Below are 24,568 nucleotides of genomic sequence, written 5' to 3'. Positions count from 1 at the left end.
GGCTTTATTTTTCACTTTTATATTATTTTTGGGACTAACCTATTAACCGGAGGCCCAGCCTAGAATTGCTGTTTTTTTGCCTATTTCTGTGTTTCGAAGAAACGGAATATCAAACGGAATGAAACCATCGGGAACGTGATTTTCTCACCGAACGTGATCCAGGAGACTTGGACCCTACTCCAAGAAGTAACAGAGGCGGTCACGAGGGTGGCCCCCCACTAGGGCGCGCCCCCTGCCTCGTGGGCCCCCTGTTGCTCCAACGACATACTCATTCCTCCTATATATACCTACGTACCCCCAAACGATCAGATACGGAGCCAAAAACCTAATTCCACCGCCGCAACTTTCTGTATCCACGAGATCCCATCTTGGGGCCTGTTCCGGAGCTCCGCCAGAGAGGGCCGTCATCACGGAGGGCTTCTACATCATCATAGCCTCTCCGATGAAGTGTGAGTAGTTTACCTCAGACCTTCGGGTCCATAGTTAGTAGCTAGATGGCTTCTTCTCTCTTTTTGGATCTCAATACAATGTTCTCCCCCTCTCTTGTGGAGATCTATTCGTTGTAATCTTCTTTTTGCGGTGTGTTTGTTGAGACCGATGAATTGTGGGTTTATAATCAAGTCTATCTATGAGTAATATTTGAATCTTCTCTGAATTCTTTTATGTATGATTGGTTATCTTTGCAAGTCTCTTCGAATTATCAGTTTGGTTTGGCCTACTAGATTGGTTTTTCTTGCCATGGGAGAAGTGCTTAGCTTTGGGTTTGATCTTGCGGTGTCCTTTCCCAATGACAGAAGGGGCAGCAAGGCACGTATTGTATCATTGCCATCGAGGATAACAAGATGGGGTTTATTTCATATTGCATGAATTTACCTCTCTACATCATGTCATCTTGCTTAAGGCGTTACTCTGTTTTTAACTTAATACTCTAGATGCATGCTGGATAGCGGTCGATGAGTGGAGTAATAGTAGTAGATGCAGGCAGGAGTCGGTCTACTTTTCTCGGACGTGATGCCTATATACATGATCATACCTAGATATTCTCATAACTATGCTCAATTCTGTCAATTGCTCAACAGTAATTTAGTCACCCACCGTAGAATACTTATGCTCTTGAGAGAAGCCACTAGTGAAACCTATGGCCCCCGGGTCTATTCTCATCATATCAATCTCCATCACTTTAATCTTGCTTTGCTTTTTTACTTTGCCTTTTACTTTTTGCTTTGCATCTCTATATCAAAAATACCAAAAATATTATCTATCATCTCTATAAGATCTCACTCTTGTAAGTGACCGTGAAGGGATTGACAACCCCTAATCGCGTTGGTTGCGAGGAGCTATTGTTTTTGTGTAGGTACGAGGGACTTGCGTGTAGCCTCCTACTGGATTGATACCTTGGTTCTCAAAAACTGAGGGAAATACTTACGCTACTCTATTGCATCATCCTTTCCTCTTCGGGGAAATCCAACGCAAGCTCAAGAGGTAGCACCTCCCTCCCCATCCATGCTGAAAAGGAGATAATGCACGGAGTGCGAGAGTGGAATTGTAGGTACCGGAGGTAGCGACGCTGGCGGTGGGCGGGAAGGGCAGGGAGCGGTGGCTCCAGATTTGCAGCCTCGGCGCAGCCGCAACTTCCCTGTCAGCACAGCTCGGACGAGGCGCTGGCCCCTCCCGTCCCGGGCGCAGCTCCGACAGGCGGCCTGCGCAATATGCACCTCCCCTACGTCGTCCCCTGGCCCCGTCGGCTGCTGCTCCCCCACGTGGGCAACAATGGGTGCTTGTGCCCACCCCGCCGGCCCAGACGCACATGCCGAAATCAGAGGCGCGCACCGCCCGTCGCGAGCGGCAGCGGGAAAGGGAGAGGAGGAAGGCAGAGCAGTCCGTGCGCCGCCGCCGCAGGATGCAGCGGGAGCCCGACGAGGACGCACGGCTCCTCGAATGGGCCTACCGCCGGTCGCTTATGACCGCAGAGACATATGCGCGGCGGCTCCGCCGGAAGAATGCCAAGGCGCTATGGATTGCCATTGAGCAGTCCGAGTGTGAGGCAGCGGAGGCGGCTCGGCTCGCGAAGCTCAAGCGGCAGCAGGACAGGGAAGTCCAGCGGCTAAAAGGGCTTGTCATCCTCTGGTCTGACGACTCGGATGATCCGCCGCCAACTGCCTACAACTACAGCTGCGTCGGCGACTGGAAGGGCAAAGGGTCGGTGAGGAAGTGGTGAATCTCCGTCGCCTCCGTATTTAATTTCTAGTTTTTAGTAATGTAGTTTAAATTTGTCCATCATTTATGTGAATTATGTGAAGTTTGGCAAACTTTTGGATATCTCTAGGCGATATTCTGGTGATTGGAATAGCATTTCCCTGTCCGATTCTATGTTTGTGTGATGATCTACGTTGCATGCTAGTATGGATATGAGGTACCAGATACGGGATACACGGATGTGGATGACTGGATATGAGGAGTGCCCGGTCAGTGTCCACTGACGCTCCCGGGCGCGTGTGCGGGCATTTGAGGGCCCGGATTTGCAGGTCGCGGTGGTAGATGCTCTTCTGCTCAGCTCACTTGCAGTATATTTCTAATCCTTAGTCCACTTCCAATCGACCTTATCCAATTCCTGAGAGCGAGATGGCTGAAGATCTGTGCCAGAAATCAGTGTATTCACAATCTGTGCTAAAATGAAATTGAATTCCTGGTCATGACTGGCCAACGTGATGAACCACTGGTCGGATGCCATCCGTGTCCAAGGAGTAGAAGCTCCAGTGACCCTATCCCGGTTAATAGCTCTTCTCCCTTTGATCGACTCGGCGGAGTAGGGAGGACGGGGCGGGCTAACGGGAGCATTAGGAACGTTTTTTTATTTTCTTCCAAGAGCTTACATTTTATCTATTGGTGTTCGGGGATGGCCGTTTCCTAGGATCGCTCTCGTCACTTCTGCTGACTGGGAGCATCTATGTGAGGTCGGACAACGCCGTATGTCCTCCCGGAGAACCACACTCCTGAAATCTAAACCCTCTAATCCATGCAATCCATACAAGTGTATCATATAGCGCACAAAATCATCACAATTCAACTGTTCAACAATGAAACAAAGCAAAAATAAATCTCAGTTAAACAATCTGAAGATGCTAAAATGAAATTGAATCCCAGATCACTGCTGGCTAACATGATGAACAATTGGTCGGATGCCATCCGTGTCTGAGGAGTAGAAGCTCCAGAGACCCTATCCCGGTTAATAGCTCTTCTCCCTTTGATCGAGCCGGCGGACTGGGGAGGACGGGGGCATTAGGAGCGTTTTTTACCTTCTTCCAAGAGCTTACATTTTATCTATTGGTGTTCAGGGATGGCCGTTTCCCAGGATCTCTCTCGTGACTTGGGCTGACTAGGAGCATCTATGCAAGGTCACACAACGTCGTATGTCCTCCCAGAGAGCTACACTCCGGAAATCTAAACCCTCAAGTCCATGCAATCTATTAATCCCGGGCAAACGTCGGCCCGGGCCGGGTTCCAGGTCGGGCTTGTAAAAGCCCGACTTTCATTTCCCAAGCCCGAGTACGGCCAGAACCCCGAAATACTCCCTATTTTCTAGCCCGAGCCCAGCCAGAAATCAAGCCGAAGCCCCAAAGCCCGGCCTGAATGTTGTTTTTTAGTGTACGCACGTGCAAGCCTGGCCCGAAGCCTGAAACCCCGGCCCAAAATACAGAAAAAAATGAAGCCTGAGCCCGGCCCGAACTATCTTCCGGGCTGCAAAACAAGGCCCGAGTCCGGCCCGAACGTCAAGTCCGACCCGGCCCGGCCCAGGTTTTTCGGGTCAGGCTAGGGCCGGGCTGCCCATGCCCGGGTTTACAATCCATACAAGTGTGTCATATAGCGCACAAAATCATCACAATTCAACTATTCAACAATGCAACAAAGCAAAAATAAATCTGAGTTACACAATCTGAAGATGCCAAAATGAAGTTGAATCCCGGGTCACTGCTGGCCAACATGATGAACCACTAGTCCGATGACATCCGTGTCCAAGGAGTAGAAGCTCCAGAGACCCTATCCCGGTTAATAGCTCTTCTCCCTTTGATCGAGCCGGTAGAGTGGGGAGGACGGGGCAGGCTAACGGGGGCATTAGGAGCGTTTTTTTGACCTTCTTTGAAGAGCTTACATTTTATCTATTGGTGTTCAGGGATGGCCGTTTCTCAGGATCTCTCTCGTGACTTGGGCTGACTAGGAGCATCTATGCGAGGTTGGACAATGTCGTATGTCCTGCCGGAGAACCACACTCATGAAATCTAAACCCTCAAATCTATGAAATCCATACAAGTGTATCCTATAGCGCACAAAATCATCAGAATTCAACTATTCAACAATTTAACAAAGCAAAAATAAATCTAAGTTAAACAATCTGAAGATGATAAAATGAAATTGAATCCCGGGTAACTGCTGGCTAACATGATGAACCACTGGTCGGATGCCATCCGTGTCCAAGGAGTAGAAGCTCCAGAGAATCTATCCCAGTTAATAACTCTTCTCCCTTTGATCGAGCCGGCTGAGTGGGGAGGACTGGTGTAGGCTAACAGTGGCATTAGGAGCATTTTTGACCTTCTTCTAAGAGCTTACATTTTATCTATTGGTGTTCATGGATGGTCGTTTCCCATGATCTCTCTCGTGACTTGGGCTGACTAGGAGCATCTATGCGAGGTCAGACAACGCCATATGTCCTGCCGGAGAACCAAACTAGTGAAATCTAAACCCTCAAACCCATGCAATACATTCAAGCGTATCATATAGTGCACAAAATCATCACAATTCAATGATTCAACAATGAAACAAAAGTAAAAATAAATCTCAGTGAAACAATCTGAACATGCTAGAAGGAAATTGAATCCCGGGTCACGGCTGGCCAAGGTGATGAACCACTGGACGAATGACATCCGTGTCCAAGGAGTAGAAGCTCTAGCGACCCTATCACGGTTAATATCTCTTCTCCCTTTGATCGAGCCGGTGGAGTGGGGAGGACGGGGGCAAGCTAACGGGGCATTAGGAGCGTTTTTGAACTTCTTCCCTGAGCTTACATTTTATCTATTGGTGCTCAGGTATGGCCATTTCCCAGGATCTCTCTCGTGACTTGGGATGACTAGGAGCATCTATGTGAGGTCGGACAACACCGTATGTCCTGCCGAAGAACCACACTCATGAAATCTAAACCCTCAAACCCATGCAATCCATACAAGTGTATCATATAGCGCACAAAATCATCACAATGCAACTATTCAACAATGAAACGAAAGCAAAAATAAATCTCAGTGAAAGAATCTGAACATGCTAGAATGAAATTGAATCCCTGGTCATGGCTGGCCAAGGTGATGAACCACTTGTCGGATGACATCCGTGTCCAAGGAGTAGAAGCTCTAGTGACCATATCATGGTTAATATCTCTTCTCCCTTTGATCGAGCCGGTGGAGTGGGGAGGACGGGGGCAGGCTAACGGGGGGCTTTAGGAGCATTTTTAACCTTCTTCCAAGAGCTTACATTTTATCTATTGGTGTTCAGGGATGGTCGTTTCCCACCATTTCTCTCGTGACTAGGGCTGACTGGGAGCATCTATGCAAGGTCGGACAATGTCGTATGTCCTGCCGGAGAGCCACACTCATGAAATCTAAACCCTCAAACCCATGCAATCCATACAAGCGTATCATATAGCGCACAAAATCATCACTATTCAACTATTCTTCAATGAAACAAAAGCAATAATAAATCTCAGTCAAACAATCTGAACATGCTAGAGTGAAATTCGATCCCGGGTCACGATTAGCCAAGGTGACGAATCACTGGTTGGATGCCATCCATGTCCAAGGAGTGGAAGCTCCATAGACCCTATCGCGGTTAATATCTCTTCTCCCTTTGATCAAGCCAGTGGAGTGGGGAGGACGGGGGAAGGCTAACGGGGGCATTAGGAGCGTTTTTACCTTCTTCCAAGACCTTACATTTTATCTCTTGGTGTTCAGGGATGGCTATTTCCCAGGATCTCTCTCATGACTTGGGCTGACTAGGAGCATCTATGCGACCTCGGACAATGCCGTATGTCCTACCGGAGAACCACACTCATGAAGTCTAAATCCTCAAACCCATGCAATCCATACAACTAGTGTTTCATATAGCGCACAAAATCATCACAATTCAACTATTCAACAATGAAACAAAAGCAAAAATAAATCTCAGTGAAACAATATGAACATGCTAGAATGAAATTGGATCCTGGGTCATGGCTGGCCAAGGTGATGAACCATTGGTTGGGTGCTATCCGTGCTAGAACCTCCAGAGACCCTATCGGTTAATAGCTCTTCTCCCTTTGATCGAGATGGTAGAGTGGGGAGGATGGGGGCAGGCCAACGGGGGCATTAGGAGTGGTTTTTGACCTTCTTCTAAGAGTTTACATTTTATTTATTGGTGTTCATGGATGGCTGTTTCCCGGGATCTCTCTCGTGACTTTGGCTGACTAGGAGCATCTATGCGAAGTGGGACAACACCGTATGTCTACCAAAGAACCACACTCCTGAAATCTAAACCCTCAAATTCATGCAATCCATACAAGTGTCACATCTATTGGTGTTCAGGGATTGTCGTTTCCGAGGATCTCTCTTGTGACATGGGCTTACTAGGAGCATCTATGCGAGGTCGGACAACGTCGTATGTCCTGCCGGAGAACCACACTCCTGAAATATAAACCCTCAAATCCATGCAATCCATACAAGCGTATCATATAGCGCACAAAATCATCACAATTCAACTATTCAACGATGCAACAAAAGAAAAAAAGAATCTCTATGAAACAATCTGAAGATGCTAGAATGAAATTGAATCCTGGGTCACAACTGGCCAAGGTGATGAACCACTGGTGGGATGCCATCCATTTCCAAGGAGTTGAAGCTCCACACACCCTATCCCGGTTAATAGCTCTTGCCCCTTTGATCAAGCCATCGGAGTGGGGAGGATGGGGGAAGCTAACGGTGGCATTAGGAGCGGTTTTGACCTTCTTCCAAGAGCTTACATTTTATCTATTGGTTTTCAGTGATAGCTGTTTTCCAGGATCTCTCTCGTGACTTGGGCTGACTACGAGCATCTATGTGAGGTCGGACAATGCCGTATGTCCTGCCGAAGAACCACACTCGTGAAATCTAAACCCTCAAACCCATGCAATCCATACAAGCATATCATATAGCGCACAAAATCATCACAATTCAACTATTTAACAACGAAACAAAAGAAAAAATAAATCTCAGTCAAACAATCTGAACATGTTAGAGTGAAATTGGATCCCGGGTCACGGCTGGCCAAGGTGATGAATCACTGGTCGGATGCCATCCGTGTCCAAGGAGTGGAAGCTCCACAGACCCTATCGCGGTTAATATCTCTTCTCCCTTTGGTCAAGCCGGTGGAGTGGGGAGGACGGGGGTAGGCTAACAGGGGCATTAGGAGCTTCTTTGACCTTCTTCCAAGAGCTTACATTTTTATCTATTGGTGTTCAGGGATGGCTGTTTCCCAGGATCTCTCTCATGACTTGGGCTGACTAGGAGCATCTCTGCGAGCTTGGACAACGATGTATGTCCTGCCAGAGAACCACACTCGTGAAATCTAAACCCTCAAACCCATGCAATCCATACAAGCGTTTCATATAGCACACAAAATCATAACAATTCAACTATTCAACAATGAAACATAAGCAAAAATAAATCTCAGTCAAACAATCTCAACATGCTAGAATGAAATTGGATCCCAGGTCACGGCTGGCCAAGGTGATGAACCACTGGTTGGATGCCATCCGTGTCCAAGGAGTAGAAGCTCCAAAGACCCTATCGCGGTTAATAGCTCTTCTCCCTTTGATCGAGCCGGCGGAGTGGGGAGGACGGGGGCAGGCTAACTGGGGCATTAGGAGTGGTTTTTGACCTTCTTCCAAGAGCTTATATTTTATCTATAGGTGTTCAGGGATGACCGATTCCCACGATCTCTCTCATGATTTGGGCTGACTAGGAGCATCTATGCGAGGTCAGACAATGCCGTATGTCCTGCCGGAGAACCACACTTGTGAAATCTAAACCCTTAAACCCATGCAATTCATACAAGCGTTTAATATAGCACATAAAATTATCACAATTCAACTATTCAACAATGAAACAAAAGCAAAAATAAATCTTAGTCAAACAATCCGATGCTAGAATGAAATTGGATCCTCGGTCACGGCTGGCCAAGGTGATGAACCACTGGTCGGATGCCATCCGTGTCCAAGGAGAAGAAGCTCCAAAGATCCTATCGCGGTTAATAGCTCTTCTCCCTTTGATTGATCCGGTGTAGTGGGGAGGACGGGGCGGGCTTACGGGGGCATTAGGAGCGGGTTTTGACCTTTTTCCAGGAGCTTACATTTTATCTATTGGTGTTCAGGGGTGGCCGTTTCCGAGGATCTCTCTCGTGACTTGGGCTGACTAGGAGCATCTATGCGAGGTCGGACAATGGCATATGTCCTACCGGAGAACCACACTCGTGAAATCTAAACCCTCAAGTCCATGCAATCCATACAAGCGTATCATATAGCGCACAAAATCATCATGATTCAACTATTTAATAATGCAACAAAAGCAAAAAAAATAAATCTCGGTGAAACAATCTGAAGATGCTAGATTGAAATTGAATCCTGGGTCACGGCTGGCCAATGTGATGAACCACTGGTCGGATGCCATCCGTGGCCAAGGAGTAGAAGCTCCAGAGACCCTATCCCGGTTAATAGCTCTTCTCCCTTTCACCGAGCCAGCGGAGTGGGGAGAACGGGGAAGGCTAACGGGGGCATTAGTTTTTTGACCTTCTTCCAAGAGCTTACATTTTATCTATTGGCGTTCAGGGATCGCCATTTCCCAGGATCTCTCTCGTGACTTGGGCTGACTAGGAGCATCTATGCGAGGTCGGACAACGCCGTATATCCTGCCGGAGAATGACACTCGTGAAATCTAAACCCTCAAACCCTTGCAATCCATACAAGCTTTTCATATAGCGCATGAAATCATCACAATTCAACTATTCAACAATGCAACAAAAGCAAAAAATTAATCTCAGTGAAACAATCTGAAGATGCTAGAATGAAATTGAATCTCGGGTCACGACTGCCCAAGGTGATGAACCACTGGTCGGATGCCATCTGTGTCCAAGGACTAGAAGCTCTAGAGACCCTATCGCGGTTAATCGCTCTTCTCCCTTTGATCGAGCCGGCAGAGTGGGGAGGACGGGGGTAGGCTAATAGGGGCATTAGGAGCGGTTTTTGACCTTCTTCCAAGAGCTTATATTTTATCTATTGGTGTTCGGGGATGGCTATTTCCCAGGATCTCTCTCATGACTTGGGCTGACTAGGAGCATCTATGCGAGGTCGGACAACGCCGGAGTGCGACTCAAGCGGCACCAGGCGCTGCGTCAGGAACTCCTTCACTATCATCGCCCCGGTCAGCTTCTTGGCCTCCATATCCAAGGTAATCCGCTCCAAGACAGGCTTCACCCCTGGGTCGGTGAGCTTTGTGGAGATCCACGCAAGTGTCTTCTCGTTAAGCTCCGTCGGGAGCTCTAGGCGCTGATCGAGGCCCTTGATATCCAGGAAGACCCAGCGGTGCCTGAAGCCTTCCACCTTCTTCCCGGCCTTCAGGACCACCTTCCCCACTCTAGGCCACGATGAAGGAGACACACGCCAACTGTTGCGTGCTGTCGTGGAACTGCAGGCTGAAGTAGTGGCAGAAGAGGGGCCCTGAGGGCCTCACGCCTACGAAGGCCTTGCAGTAGAAGGCGAAGATAGAGAGGGGCAGGATGTAGTTGGGATGGAGATGGAGGGCCTGGATCCCGTAGTGCTCAAGTATGACGGTGAAGAACCACGAGAAGGGCGGATGAGCCCGGAGAAGATGCTATGGAGGAAGAAGGGGTAGACTATTTTTGCCAAGGTGCTCTGTTCCGCAGAGCCGCACTAGGTCAAGGTCTGCCCCCACTCGCTGGAATCGTCTACCATCAACGGAAGCACTGGGATGAGGTCCCCCTCCTTAGCAATGGTGGAGGCCGTAAGCGCCGGCAAGGGGGAAGAGGAGGCCGAGGCCTGGGCCTCAAACTTTAACTTCCCAACGGGCTCCATCTGAGAAATCCTTGAGGTTGGGAGAGTGAGAGGAAGGACGGTGCTGCGCCAAGATCTGGAGAAGTTTCTCGTGAAGCAAAGGGGATCTGAGCAGGATAGGAAAGGCGCAAGGAAGAAGAGCAATGATGGAACCGCAGCGTGCGCCAGGCTTTTGTCTGCCCGGACAGTTGCCGAGGCCGTGTGGAGAAGTGGGGGCGTCTATGCCCTGTCACATGCCATGCATCAAGCCTGGCCCACAGGCGATTGGGCCCCCATGGCGCTTCATCCTTCGCTCCTTTCTTTCGCCTCGAAGCCAGGCCGGGCGCGCCTTAGGCCCGGGGGCTACTGTCGACGTTCAGGGATCGGGGGTACCCACACTTGCCTGCCTGCGGCCCAGGCATGGCCCACCTTGACGGCCTGGTACAACCCAGCTACAAGATCCTCGCAAGGCGAACGACGCCAAGACCTCTAGAGGAGTGGCCTCCCCACGCTGCCTCCCGAGGAGCAGAGATTTCTATGTAGGTACCCAGCCTCATGAGGCTGCAATGACGTGAGCCATGACGACCAAGGCCAGGTGGGCACTAGCGGGCGCAATGCGGACAATTTCCTCTTTAGTGCTAAGGAAGCAAGGGCAGGCGCAGGTTCCCGAGGAAGGCCCCATAACTTTCCATTCCGGTGGAACAAGACCAAGACCACGAGCTCGGCAGGACGGATGTCATCGCCGAGCCCACCTCCGCGTCACGCCCAGAAGCTTTGCAGGCAAAGACCACCTTTGGTCAGGATAAGATGTACTCCTTGTCTCCTTTCAAAATTGGTCATTGTGGGATCCCTTCCCTCTTGTGCGATAAGGGAAGATGACCAAGGCCGCTATAAATAGGGACTAGCCTCCACCGTAGAGGGGGGTCAGATCCATTCCACCTTCACCCATGATCCTTCGCGAGGTTGCTCTTCCACTGTACTAGTTCATCCCCTGCCCCCTCATGAGGCCAATCCACCACAAAGCAGGAGCAGGGTTTTACACCGCAAGGTGGCCTGAACCTGGGTAAATCTCCGTGTTCATCTCATCCTCACGTTCTGGTGTACCAGACAAGATCAGGCCATGAGCATAGCGGGCTAGCGTCGTCGTGAAGCTGGATCCTTCGTTCACGCCCCTGAGTTCGAACCTTCTTGGGTCTGCGGAGCCCCGATTCCGACAAGATGCTCTCATGAGCATGATCATTTCGACTTCTTCCGTGAATCCGACAAATCGAAGAACTCGTAATTTCATTATCCATAGCCATAGCCAAACAAGTACTTAGGCCTCCAGCCATGAAATCTCTCCAAAAATTTGCACTTATTTTAAATTACTGATGGAACCCATTACATTGCCTTCACCGAACCTATGTTTTTTTAGACCTATTGTCAACCCTGTCTTTGTCTTGTTCGACGGAGATTGATTAGGAGATGATGTCGGTTCTGGTGGAGTAGCATGGCTGAGTCTGGATGTTTTCTCCTTCCAGCGAAGCATCCCAACATCTGGCGATGATGGGGGATGGGCAGTGGAGTATTTCCGAACATTGCACCTGAAAGATAGAGTTTGGCAAGGAGCGCACGATCTACGACACCCTTAGTATCGGTTTATGCAACAGTTACCCCACCAAGATAGGATGAGGAGCCCTGACGAGCACATAAAGAGTTTTGATAAATGCTTCCACCATCTCTTTTCGCACGATCTTTGTAGAGGATGCCCCATTTTTCGAAGTCACACCCGCCGGTGGCAACATGTACTCTCTGATGCATCTCAACCACTGCCAGGAGCCCTCCGCTACTCTCACTATCGATCCTGATCTGGGAAACCCATCTGCTCTCTCCTGTGTATGTCCTCCCTCCCCATCCATGCTGAAAAGGAGAACATGCACGGAGTGCAGGAGTGGGATTATAGGTGCCGGAGGCGGTGGGCGGGAACGGCAGTGAGCGCCGGTGGCTCGGTGGAGTACGGGAGGAGAGGAGCGGGCTAACGGGGGCATTAGGAGCGGTTTTTGACCTTCTTCCAAGAGCTTATTTTTGATCTATTGGTGTTCAGGGATGGCTGTTTCCCAGGATCTCTCTCATGATTTGGGCTAACTAGGAGCATCTATGCGAGGTCGAACAACGCCGGATGACCCCTCATATGTCATGCCGAAGGAACCACACTCATGAAATCTAAACCCTCAAACCCATGCAATCCATACAAGCGTATCATATAGTATAGCGCACAAATTCAACTATGCAACAAAGCAACAAAAAAATCTCAGTTAAACAATTTGAACATGCTAAAATGAAATTGAATCCCAGGTCACGGCTGGCCAACGTGATGAACGACTGTCGGATGCCATTCGTGTCCAAGCAGTAGAAGGAAGCTCGAGAGACCCTATCCGGGTTAAGAGAAACTCTAGCAGACCCCGCATCCTCCCCCGACCCGCAAAATAACCGACAAAATGCGGGTAAGGGCGGAAAAATCTGCCCGATCAGACCCCGCATCCCGCCTCGGCCCGCAAAAATTTTTGAGGGGCGCAGCAAAATCTCGGCCTCAACCCGGGAATACGTGGATTTCCACCTCGCGGCTGCGGTGCCCCGCATCAGAGATAAGCAGTTGACGGGAGGGACATTTCAGCCTGCGCGCCTTTCCCCCCTCCTTCCGTCACCGACCGCCCTTGCTTCCGCCCGTCCGCCGCCGGCGATTCCCGCCAAATCTGTGGGCCGAATCGCGCCGCAGGGCCGCCCCACACCCTCCCGGGCCGAGACGCTGCACCCCTAGGATCCGGCGAGAAGAGCCGCCCCTCGTTGCTGCCGCCGCCGGGGATCAACCACTGTCGAGCCTGCCCCTCGTCGCCGCACGGGATCGCCCGTCGCATCCGCCACTGGTTAGCGCGTATTTTTGTGATTTTTGCGAGCGAGCTGTATAGTTGATTGACGCGCCGGTACGCATGTGGATGGAGTTGAGCCCGTGCGAGAAGTTCTTGCTCTCCGATTCGTTTGATTCGGACGACTCGGATGTTGAGACCTGTTTGCGAACTTTTGGCAACAGACATTAGTCATGGCACTTGCCGTGAAGGAGCACGAAGACGAGAACCGGAAGAGGAGGCGAGGATCGACTGTCGGGCGTCTTTGCATTCCTCGGGATCGTCATCCTTGGGCGAGATGTTGATGCAAGACTAATTCGCGGAGAATCCTACATATCCACCACACCTCTTTGTGAAAATTGTTCAAGCTTGCGAGGCAAATTGCCGATATTTTACTCAAAGAAGAAATGTTGCGGGCTTAATGGGATTTAGGGCATATCAAAAAATCTCCGCAGCTATATGGGTGATTGCATATGGCGTTTCGGCTGACTATGCCGATGAGTATGTTCGCATTGGTGAAGATACTACAATTGAGTCTGCGTAGATTTGCAAAAAATTGATCATCCGTGTCTTTGGTCCTGAGTATCTTCGGGAACCCAACGAAGATGACACAAAGAAATTGATGGCATCGAATGAGAGGAGAGGTTGGCCTAGCATGCTAGGTAGCACTGATTGTATGCATTGGACTTGGAAAAATTGCCCCAAGGCATGGCAATGAATGTATTGTGGCAAGTCTCATGATGCAACAATTGTGCTAGAGGCCGTAGCATCCGAGGATTTATGGATTTGGCATTGTTTTTTTGGTATATCGGGCACTCTCAATGATATCAATGTGTTGCAACGGTCTCATTTGTTTGCTAGGCTTGCTAGTGGTGATGCTCCTGCTTGCAACTACACTATCAATGGTCATGAATACACAAAGGGGTACTATCTTGCAAATGGTATATACCCTCCTTGGTGCACATTTGTCAAGAGCATCAAAGAACCCAAAACTAAAAAACAATGTGAACTTGCAAGGGTGCAAGAGGCAGCCCGAAAAGACATTGAAAGAGCATTCGGTGTTTTGCAATCTAGGTTTTCCATTGTCCGTGGTCCTGCTCGTTTTGGGGATAAGAAAACCTTGAAAAATATCATGACATGTTGTGTTATCCTGCACAATATGATTCTTAAAGATGAGAGAGGAATGAACTTGGAATTCTTCTACGATAATGTGGGTAGCCGTGTCAAACTAGCTAGAGACCCTAACTGCATTAGAGTTTTTCTTCAGACATACAAGGAGATTGAAAATGCAAACACATACTTTCAACTTCAGGAGGATCTCATTGAGCACCATTGGCAAAGGGCTAGACAGTGACTAATTTTTGTATTCATTTGTATTTGTATTCACGACAAGTTTTGTATTGCATTATTTAACTTTGCTACGGTGATTTGAATAATTATTTGTAATGTGGATGATTATCGCATTATGTTTGATTTGAATAATTTAGTTTGCTTCCAATTGTTGTATTATGTTGGATTTGATATTTGCGGGGCGGGATGCAGCGGCGCAAAGAGCAGACCCCGCAAAGCCGACCCGTAAAAAAGCATATTCCACGAATATACTTTTATACGGGTCCGTTTGAGGGGTCTGCATCTGTGGCCGTCTGCGCCGGCCCGCAATGGCCATTTTGCACGAACTGCAAACGCGTTTTGCGGGCCGGCGGGATGCGGGGTATGCTAGAGTTTCTCTAATAGCTGATCTCCCTTTGATCGAGCCCTTAAAGTTGAGAATGTGCTCCACCTCCGAGCCCATCTCTGGTTGGACGCTTATGAGCATGATCATTTCGACTTGTTCTCCCGAATCCAACGAATCGAAGAACTCATCTTGAGCAATTTCATGAAGCTCCGTTGGTCCATACTCCTCGTGTGACGAAACATCGGAATCCATTGTTTCGCCTAGAAAAAGTTAAAAAGAAAAACTGTCTAGAATGTTTGAGAGGGGTTTGAGGTGCCGGTCGTAGATGCTCTAATTCATGGCACTGTCTAAAGTAAACCCATGATTTGCATGAGGAGCGGCATCCCGGTGCATGGTGCATGCATACACGTCTTGGCGTGGCGCTGGCAAGCGCGGAGCGAGCTGTTTATAAGACTGACGATGATGGTAATGTTATTGTCTACAAAGCTCGACTTGTCGCAAATGGTTTTTGACAAGTTCAAGGGATTGACTATGATGAGAATTTCTCACCCGTAGCGATGCTTAACTCCGTCCGAATCATGTTAGCAATTGCCGAATTTTATGATTATGGAATCTGGCAAATGGATGTCAAAAACTGCATTCCTTTACGATGAGACTCTCACGTGACTTGGGCTGACTAGGAGCATCTATGCGAGGTCGTACAACGCCGGATGACCCCTGATATGTCATGCCGAAGGAACCACACTCATGAAATCTAAACCCTCAAACCCATGCAATCCATACAAGCGTATCATATAGCGCACGAAATCATCACAATTCAACTATTCAACAATGCAAGAAAAGCAAAAATAAATAAATCTCAGTGAAACAATCTGAAGATGCAAGAATGAAATTGAATCCCGGGTCTCGGCTGGCCAATGTGATGAACCACTGGTCGGATGCCATCAGTGTCCAAGGAGTAGAAGCTCCAAAGACCCTTTCGCGGTTAATATCTCTTCTCCCATTGATCGAGCCGGCGAAGTGGGGAGGAGAGGGGGAGGCTAACGGGGGCATTAGGAGCGGTTTTTGACCTTCTTCCAAGAGCTTATTTTTTATCTATTGGTGTTCAGGGATGGCCGTTTCCCAGGATATCTCTCGTGACTTGGGCTGACTAGGAGCATCTATGTGAGGTCGGAGAATGCCGGATGACCCCTCATATGTCATGCCGAAGGAACCACACTCGTGAAATCTAAACCCTCAAACCCATGCAATCCATACAAGCGTATCATATAGCGCACGAAATCATCACAATTCAACTATTCAACAATGCAACAAAAGCAAAAAATAAATCTTAGTGAAACAATCTGAAGATGCTAGAATGAAATAGAATCTCGGGTCACAGCTGGCCAAGGTGATGAACCACTGGTCGGATGCCAGCCGTGTCCAAGGAGTAGAAGCTCGAGAGACCCTATCGCGGTTAATAGCTCTTCTCCCTTTGATCGAGTCGGCGGAGGACGGGGGCAGGCTAACTGGGGCATTAGGAGCGGTTTTTGACCTTCTTCCAAGAGCTTATTTTTGATCTATTGGTGTTCAGGGATGGCCATTTCCCGGGATCTCCCTCGTGACTTGGGCTGACTAGGAGCATCTATGCGAGGTCGGACAACGCCGTATGTCCTGCCGGAGAACCACACTCGTGAAATCCAAACCCTCAAACCCATGCAATCCATACAAGCATATCATATATATAGCGCACAAAATCATCACAATTGAACTATTCAACAATGCAACAAAAGCAAAAAAAAATCTCAGTGAAACAATCTGAAGATGCTAGAATGAAATTGAATCCCGGGTCTCGGCTGGCCAATGAGATGAACCATTGGTCGGATGCCATCAGTGTCCAAGGAGTAGAAGCTCCAAAGACCCTTTCGCGGTTAATATCTCTTCTCCCTTTGATCGAGCCGGCGAAGTGGGGAGGAGAGGGGGAGGCTATCGGGGGCATTAGGAGCGGTTTTTGACCTTCTTCCAAGAGCATATTTTTGATCGATTGGTGTTCAGGGATGGCCGTTTCCCAGGATCTCTCACGTGACTTGGGCTAACTAGGAGCATCTATGCGAGATCGGACAACGCCAGATGACCCCTCATATGTCATGCCGAAGGAACCTCACTCGTGAAATGTAAACCCTCAAACCCATGCAATCCATACAAGCGTATCATATAGTATAGCGCACAAATTCAACACAACTCAACTATTAAACAATGCAACAAAGCAAAAAAAAACTCAGTTAAACAATCTGAACATGCTAAAATGAAATTGAATCCCGGGTCACAGCTGGCCAACGTGATGAACGACTGTCGGATGCCATCCGTGTCCAAGCAGTAGAAGGAAGCTCGAGAGACCCTATCCGGGTTAATAGCTGATCTCCCTTTGATCGAGCCCTTAAAGTTGAGAATGTGCTCCACCTCCGAGTCCATCTCCGGTTGGACGCTTATGAGCATGATCATTTCGACTTGTTCTCCCGAATCCAACGAATCGAAGAACTCATCTTGAGCAATTTCATGAAGCTCCGTTGGTCCATACTCCTCGTGTGACGAAACATCGGAATCCATTGTTTCGCCTAGAAAAAGTCAAAAAGAAAAACTGTCTAGAATGTTTGAGAGGGGTTTGAGGTGCCGGTCGTAGATGCTCTAATTCATGGCACTGTCTAAAGTAAACCCATGATTTGCATGAGGAGCGGCATCCCGGTGCATGGTGCATGCATACACGTCTTGGCGTGGCGCTGGCAAGCGCGGAGCGAGCCGTTTATGAGTTTTGGCACGAGGCGGAGGGAAACTGACCAAGTGGATGCACAGATTGAGTTTGAGCTGCAAGGCGGGAATCCCAAAACCGCGTCCCGCCCTCCCCTCGCCTCCCCTCCGTGTAACAGATAAGATAGACCACAGAAAGAAGAAAAGAAAGGCTCCAACGGAAACAAAAATCTTTTGACCGCAGAGGACCGGACAGGACAGCAGCACCGGAGCGAGGGAGGGAGGGAGGCCGAGAAGCCCTGGCGCCGCTATAAGACGACAAGCCACGCCCAGCTCAATCATTCATCCTCCTCCCTCTCCGCGCCGCCACCCTCCTCCCTTCTCTTTCAGCGACGAGACGAGAACGAGATGGCCGTCCTCCTCCGCGCACGCTCCCACCTCCTCTCCGGCGCCATCCGCCGCAGCTTGCTCGGGTAAGCGCAACCTGTCCTCCTCCTCCTCCTCCTCCACCCGTCGCTTCTTCCCGTCCCGTGCCCTTTTCTCACTCCGCCTTGTGTTTCTGTTCCAGGGAGCGCGGGCGCGGCGCGCGAAGGTTCTCGACCGACCCAACCACCGTCGGCGAGGCTGCAGCCACCGGCCGCGGTGCGACGACCGGCGGGACCGCCGCAAACACCAGCGGGTGAGATCTCCTGCTTCTCCTTCTTCTTCTTCCTGTTCTTCTTCGCGATGCAACTTTTCGATGGCGTGGCTTTTTTTGATCCCGTCGGTTCTCGTTGATCCCCCGGCCCTATCGTGAAAGTTCTGATATTTATCTCCATGCATGCAGGGTTCCGACGAAGACGAACGGCGGCGGGCCAGCGAATGGACGAGGGGCGGCGAACGGCGGGTTAGATCCGGCCCTCGTCCTCCATGTTTTTCTTTTCTTTTCTTCTTCTCGATGCAACTTTTGGCGCAAAGATTGACTCTTTTGTCGCGACCGACCATTGCAGGGGTGGAGCGAGCGGAGGTGGGGCTCCGGCCAACGGCGGCGGCGGCGCGGTCACCGGCTCAGGCAACGGGTAAGAACTAAAAACCCATGCATCTTCCGTCTTTTCGTGCTTCCTCGTCGCCCAGCGCGCTACTGTATTGTCAAGTTGCTTGATTGATGTATTGGTGCTTGGTCCCTCGGTCCCATCCAAGCGAGAAAGATCGGTTTTTTTGATTTTACTTGACCTTGACGTCGCATGCATGCAGGAGCGGTGGATGCGGATGCGCTGCGGTGGCGGACCTGCGGACGGATGTATTCACCGAGGTGGGGAGGGTGCGGGGCTGCTACAACACCCTCGCCGAGGTGGATGAGAAGCTGATGGCGGAAATAACGAGCGTTAAGCTGGAAGCCGCGTGAGTTTCCTCATCTTTTCTACCATTCCCTCTCTCCATGCCCATAGTCTTCTCCAGTAGACTCATCTAATCTTTTCCTTGTCTACTGTTTGCAGCATGAACCAAGTGCGATCCAAAGAGAAACTTGTTACTACAATTTACACGATGTTTGGATCCGCCGTCGCCTTCACTTTTGCGGGCGCCACTCTGATTGGGGGCTACGTGCACGACTTCGTCGTGCACGAAGCTGCCAAGGAAGTACGCGCCAAGCTTCGTCTGGACAAGGCCAAGGGTTTGTCTTTCTCCTCTTTCTCTTTCTCTTTCTCTGTGTGTTCATGTATTCATGTAGTCCAGTACTAGTACTCATGCATATGGATATCGATCGGTAGACTAGCCTACAGCCCTACACCCTTTGTTGCTCTATGCTTTGGGCTTTTGGATCAGCGGTCTACATGCATACCCTCTGCCTCTCTCTAGAAGTAGATTTGATTTGATGATTTGCCCCCTGTGAATTGAGGCAGCACATTATACTGGTGGTACTAAAACAAAGTTTTATGCAGGCACGACGCCTCCTCCTGCAGCACCCCCGGCGGCGGGCAGCCCCCCCAAGTAGAGGCTACTACTCTGTCTTCTCAGCAAGAGGAAAGAGGATCATGCAAGAATCTCCAATTACCATCGCGCGATAACTATTTGTCTTTTCCTTCAAATGCATGTTCATGCTTGAATGCTCTGTATCATTTGCAATTCGAGGCTGTTATGCCCCCTCCTATCTTTAATTTTGAGACATGAAATACTATTCGAGTGCTAAACTCTGATGATTGTGCTGCTAAAATTGTGCCTTCTTATGCTTTGCCTCTCTTGGTATTATCCTGGTCAATGAATTAAATCTGGATTATCTTGGTCGATCAATTTTTTACAAGAGTTTGTGAATGAATTCATTCTTTTTGTTTTCCTCGTATCAATGCCATTCTACTCCTGACATATTCACACCCTAGCCCATAAAATAATCACACTGACATACTAATAGTAATACTCACTACTATTCTCTTCCTTACAAGCCTAGCCTCTAGCCTCTATCCTAGCCTAGCAGGTAAAGCCATCATTCACCACCCTCAATTAGACTAGGCAAGTACTCCCTAGATAGTACATCTACTTCTTAACACGCAGTAGAAAAAATGCACTCCTCTTCTCGTGGCAACTACTACTACTACAGTGGTACAAACTACTCGAGGCACAGCGAGAGGAAACGAAAAGAAATAAAACGGCCAAAGCTATACAGCTAATAAGTGATGCAAGTGAGGTCAAGAGCCTACCCAGGAACATCATGTACCACCAGGAAGAGGATAACTATACATGCAACTCAAAATGCCTCACTTCAGTATTATGAGCAACTCCAAACGGACTGACCCAAACAAACGTGGATTTTGTCCGCTTTTTATCTGTTTAGATTGGTCGAGGAGACATGTGTGTCCACTTTTTTATTTAGGTCAGCCAGTGTACCCAACGGGAGACAGACGCATTTTGGACATGTCCCTCCCAACATTTCATCAAACACCTAATGGGTCGCCGCCCTGAGCTGCTCATCGACACCAACCTTGAGTTCCTGTCGCGCCGGCGTCACGGGCTCGTCCAACGGCGACTAGCTAGCACGTGCGCGCCGTGCGTAGGGGCAACACGAGGCCATGCCGTCCATCAAGCTTAGCATCACGCGGCTTGGACGTGTGCGGGGGGACCCGGAGCTTCATCACGGCCATCACGCGGCAGGGCGAGCGCGGGGCGACGATTTAGGGCGTCGGGGCGCAGCGGGGCGAGCATGACGGTTTGGCGCGGCGGCGGTGCAGGACGGTGGGGTGAGCGTGGCGCCCTGCATTCGCGCGGCAGAGTGAGGATGCTCAGGCGAGATGGCACCTGAGAAAAAGAAGTGAGTGAATGGCAGGTGGGCCATGTAGGACAGGCAGTGGACAGAGGCGGGTGAAGAGAACGCAGAAAACGTTCGGTTTGTGTCCGCCTTCGATCCAAATCGGTCTCAAATTTGTGACGGAAATTTGTGACACTAGATGATGCAAGTACAGCACATCCTAGTAGACAGAGCTTGATAGCCTGAATATTATTGTAACTCCCAAGTGAAGCCATTAAAGCATCTTTCTTAGCTTCCTGTCCTGGTTGCAACGTGAAGAATCCTCACCTCACCTGTGCAGTGTGCTGGTTCCAGTTGAGTAGGCGCCGACCTGGCAGAGGCTGCGGCGGCCCGTCCACGGTCCACCTGTGCCGACGACGGCGGTAGCCGCGACCGGCCGTGCCCTAGCTTTGCTAGACGCTCCGCCTCAGTACTACCTGACGTCGTGATTTGAGTACGAGATGAATTTGTTGTTGGAGAAAGGAATTTCTTTTCTTTGAGGTGAAATGTGATTTTATTATGTTTTATCAAGATGGGATTCTTTTTGTGGTCTCGCGCTTCAGAGCGGTTCGCAGAAAAATATCACTGTGAGAAGGTGTCGATATTTCGATGCATTGGCCACCGATCATGCTTTAGAAGGCCGTCGAAAATGCCACAAGTTATATGTCTCGAACCGTATTTTCAAAAAGAAGTAAAATAATTTTTCTATCTCTAAAACTTTCCTCACTTGTCTACTTTTCCTAAAATTGTTCCGGAGTCTGTCTAGGGCACATCATTCGATCAAACTAGGAAAAAAATAAAAAAAAGACAAAAGAAAATGCTTGCACAAACCTTAGCGTAAAATTAATGACATTGGACTTAGATGTGCAATTATTATAGCATATCTAGATGTGCTTTAGCAAAAAAAATCGTCAAAGGGCACTCCTAGGAAAATAATGAAGGCCGCATGCATGGCGTATTGACTGCGTGCCCGGCTTGGGCTATAAAAGTCAGTGTCACCGTCCCAAACAGTGCGACCCCACCCAAATCGGCCCTCTCCCACCGTCGATTCATCGCCGCCGCCACCTACCTCGATGTGGTCGTCGTGGACGAAGGTCGATCCTGGTTGCATCTCACACCCCGGCCACTTCCCTCGGACCTCGAACAACGTCACCTACATCGATATAGCACCGTTCACCCGCGGCCCGACCAACGTCCTCTTCGACTCCGGCACCCCCAATCGATGTCTCCACACTGCCACCATCGTTATCTCCCAAGACCCGCAAATGTCGCCGCCGCCGCCATTGAAGTACCACGGTGTCCGGCACCGGCCCGTTGGGAAAGTTTGCTGCTGAGATTTAGCACAAAGAGTTCAGCCGTTGGTGACTGGGATTTGTTGGTAGGACGGAGGAGGTGGTGCACACATACGACGCCTTTGTTATTTGCCTCTACAGAATGTGGGCGACACTCAATTTGCCGGGTGCTGCCTCCGTCGCCGCTGCTCACAACCCCTCGAATGTCTGCATCGTCTCTCAGGCGGAAGAGATGGAGCACAAGGCAGCGGAGGAGCATCGGGAGGCTGAGCACATTGACCGTGAGTACATGGCCATGGTCGTTTAGGATGAGCCGGACCTCCTCGCCATCAACGAAACATTCTTCGGGCCCGTCGACGTCGAGTGCACGGTCAGCCAAGACTGTGTCAAGTGGTCCCGCCTCGACGCCGAGCACAACTAACTCTACCATGAGCTCCTTCAGACTAGCCACAGTGGGAGTAACTTCAGCAGTAACATCGAGTCCAACTCAGCAAATTTGTTTATGTGGCAATGAGTTAATGAGGAGAGAGGGAGTTGTAGTAACTTAGCTAGTTACTGTAACATCACATGTTTCAATGCAATATGAGTCTATAGCATAATAAACGAAGCTTTGCATGTTACCACACTTATGTTACTACCCACTATGAAGGTAGTAATATAATCTAGGGATATGTATATGTTACTACTGTATGTTACTCCCCATTGTGGCTAGTCTCAGGAGTTAGAGGATTAGAAGCCTTGGATCCAGCCAACCGCCAACGAGAACGGGGCTAGCCCCTCGACCTCGAACAATGGCTTGGTTTCAGACTTTGAGGACTAACTTAACCACCCAAGCAAGTAGAGCTAGGTAGTACGTATTTTTTTTTAGAAAAACAGGGATCCCTCCTCGGTTCCATTATGCAAATGAAACCCCCAACCGCATACAAGTTTGTTCGACGAGCAACTAACTCGTTCACGCCTCTCACTCCACTGGGGAGGGGGAAGCCAAATGTCTATGCAAAGAGAAAGAAATAACCAAGTTCACACAGGAACAGAGGATAACAACATTTCCACGCAGGGAAAGCAAAAACAAGGCTCTTTTAAGCAGCCACTGCGATCTCTTGCAGCGATTTTCTTGCCTTCATGGGGGGCGCCGCTTTTGGCTGAGGCGCCCAACTTGCCGTCATCTCTGATTCACCCTTCATGCGCCCCGCAGGTTCATCTGCCACCATAAGTATCTTTTCTCCGCTCAGTCCCTGGTCAGACAGAGTGGCTTCCAGCTAGGATCTTTCCTGGTCCCCACAAAGGATCATCCAGCTTCGAATCGTAGATTGCAGCTTCCCTATCACATGCTTAATGTTGGACCAAACTACATTGTTAAAGATCATGGAATTTCTAAATTTCCACAGGCACCACAGTGTGGCCGAACTAACAACATTGGGAGCCGCATTCTTTTTATTAGAACCCAAAATCTAGCAACAGAAAGGTAATCTAACTCTATATGTTTGTTGAAGTGGTCTCTGACTAGAGCCCACATAATTTTAGCTACCACACACTCAAAAAATAAGTGCTGAATGGACTCATCCGAGGAACAAAACACACAGCTTAGAGGTTTAATGATGTGTCTTTTCCTGAGATTGTCTCTAGTCATAATCATGTTGTAGGAGACCAACCATAGGAAAATATGGATCTTGGGTGGTACTAGCAGTTTCCAAACAGCAGGAATGTAGACAGGTTATACCCCCCTAAATTTGATCACATGATATAAAGAACTACTAGAGTAAACACCCTTGTTATCAAGCTGCCAAATTAGGGAGTCTGTTTCTTCCACCAGAGAGATATTCTTCACTATCTCCTCTAGTTGATACCAAGATTCCATCATGTTATCAGTGAAAATCCTCCTAAAGGAGAGCTTGACCTGGGTCCCATCCCATATTTCACTGATAGTTTTTGAGTTTTCATTGCAAATGGCATATAGCGGCCAAAATTGGACGGCAAGGGGAGATGTACCAAACCAGCTATCCTCCCAAAACCTAATCTGTCTGCCATCCCCCACCAATCACCTGTATCCAAATTTAACCACACTCATAACCCCTTTCCAGAACCTAGAGGCATGAAGGGAATTGCTGGTGAAGATGTTTGGTCTGTGGGTGCTATATTTCTGATCAACCACTTTCCTCCACAACTTGCCTTCCCCTTACTATACCTTTGCACCCATGAGCCCAATAAACACATGTTGAGTTGCTGAAGGTTAGGGATATCCATACCCCCAAATTCCTTCTTCATACAAACTAATCGCCAGTTAGCTAGATGCAGTTTCCTGTGGCCTTCGAAATCACTCCAAAGGCAGTGTGCCATCTGAGAGTTGATCATCTCAATAGCCCATTTTCGAAACTTGAAAAAAGACAGGAGGTAGATAGGGATACTGGCTAAGCATGCTTGAATTATAACAAAACTCCCTTTATATGAGAGCAGCTTCCCCCTCCAACCCGCAATTCTCTTAATGATCTTATCAATAAGAGGCTGGATGTCTTCTCTCCTAAGCTTATCAAAGTGTAATGGGATCCTCAAATATTTAATAGGGAAATTCCCTCTCTTACATTTCATAATCTCTATGCACCTCAAGGTTTCTTCGTCGGACATATTAATAGGAATTAGCTC

At 49.0% G+C, this 24,568-nt stretch overlaps 1 protein-coding gene across 1 annotated transcript; it reads left to right on the top strand.

The window, feature by feature from the left end:
* The first annotated feature begins 17,631 nt into the window (after positions 1 to 17,631).
* On the top strand, positions 17,632 to 19,648 carry LOC119297754 (keratin, type I cytoskeletal 13-like). The gene is made up of 7 exons (XM_037575415.1): positions 17,632 to 17,853; positions 17,949 to 18,059; positions 18,207 to 18,266; positions 18,370 to 18,438; positions 18,614 to 18,760; positions 18,856 to 19,031; positions 19,300 to 19,648. The coding sequence occupies exons 1-7, from the start codon at positions 17,789 to 17,791 to the stop codon at positions 19,350 to 19,352; spliced, it is 681 nt and encodes a 226-aa protein (XP_037431312.1). The 5' UTR covers positions 17,632 to 17,788; the 3' UTR covers positions 19,353 to 19,648.
* Positions 19,649 to 24,568: the final 4,920 nt, after the last annotated feature.

This window comes from Triticum dicoccoides, chromosome 5A (genome assembly GCF_002162155.2).
Source record: "Triticum dicoccoides isolate Atlit2015 ecotype Zavitan chromosome 5A, WEW_v2.0, whole genome shotgun sequence".
Lineage (NCBI taxonomy): Eukaryota > Viridiplantae > Streptophyta > Magnoliopsida > Poales > Poaceae > Triticum > Triticum dicoccoides.
Note: the sequence above shows the minus strand (reverse complement) of the source record. Positions and strands in the feature narration are given on the sequence as shown.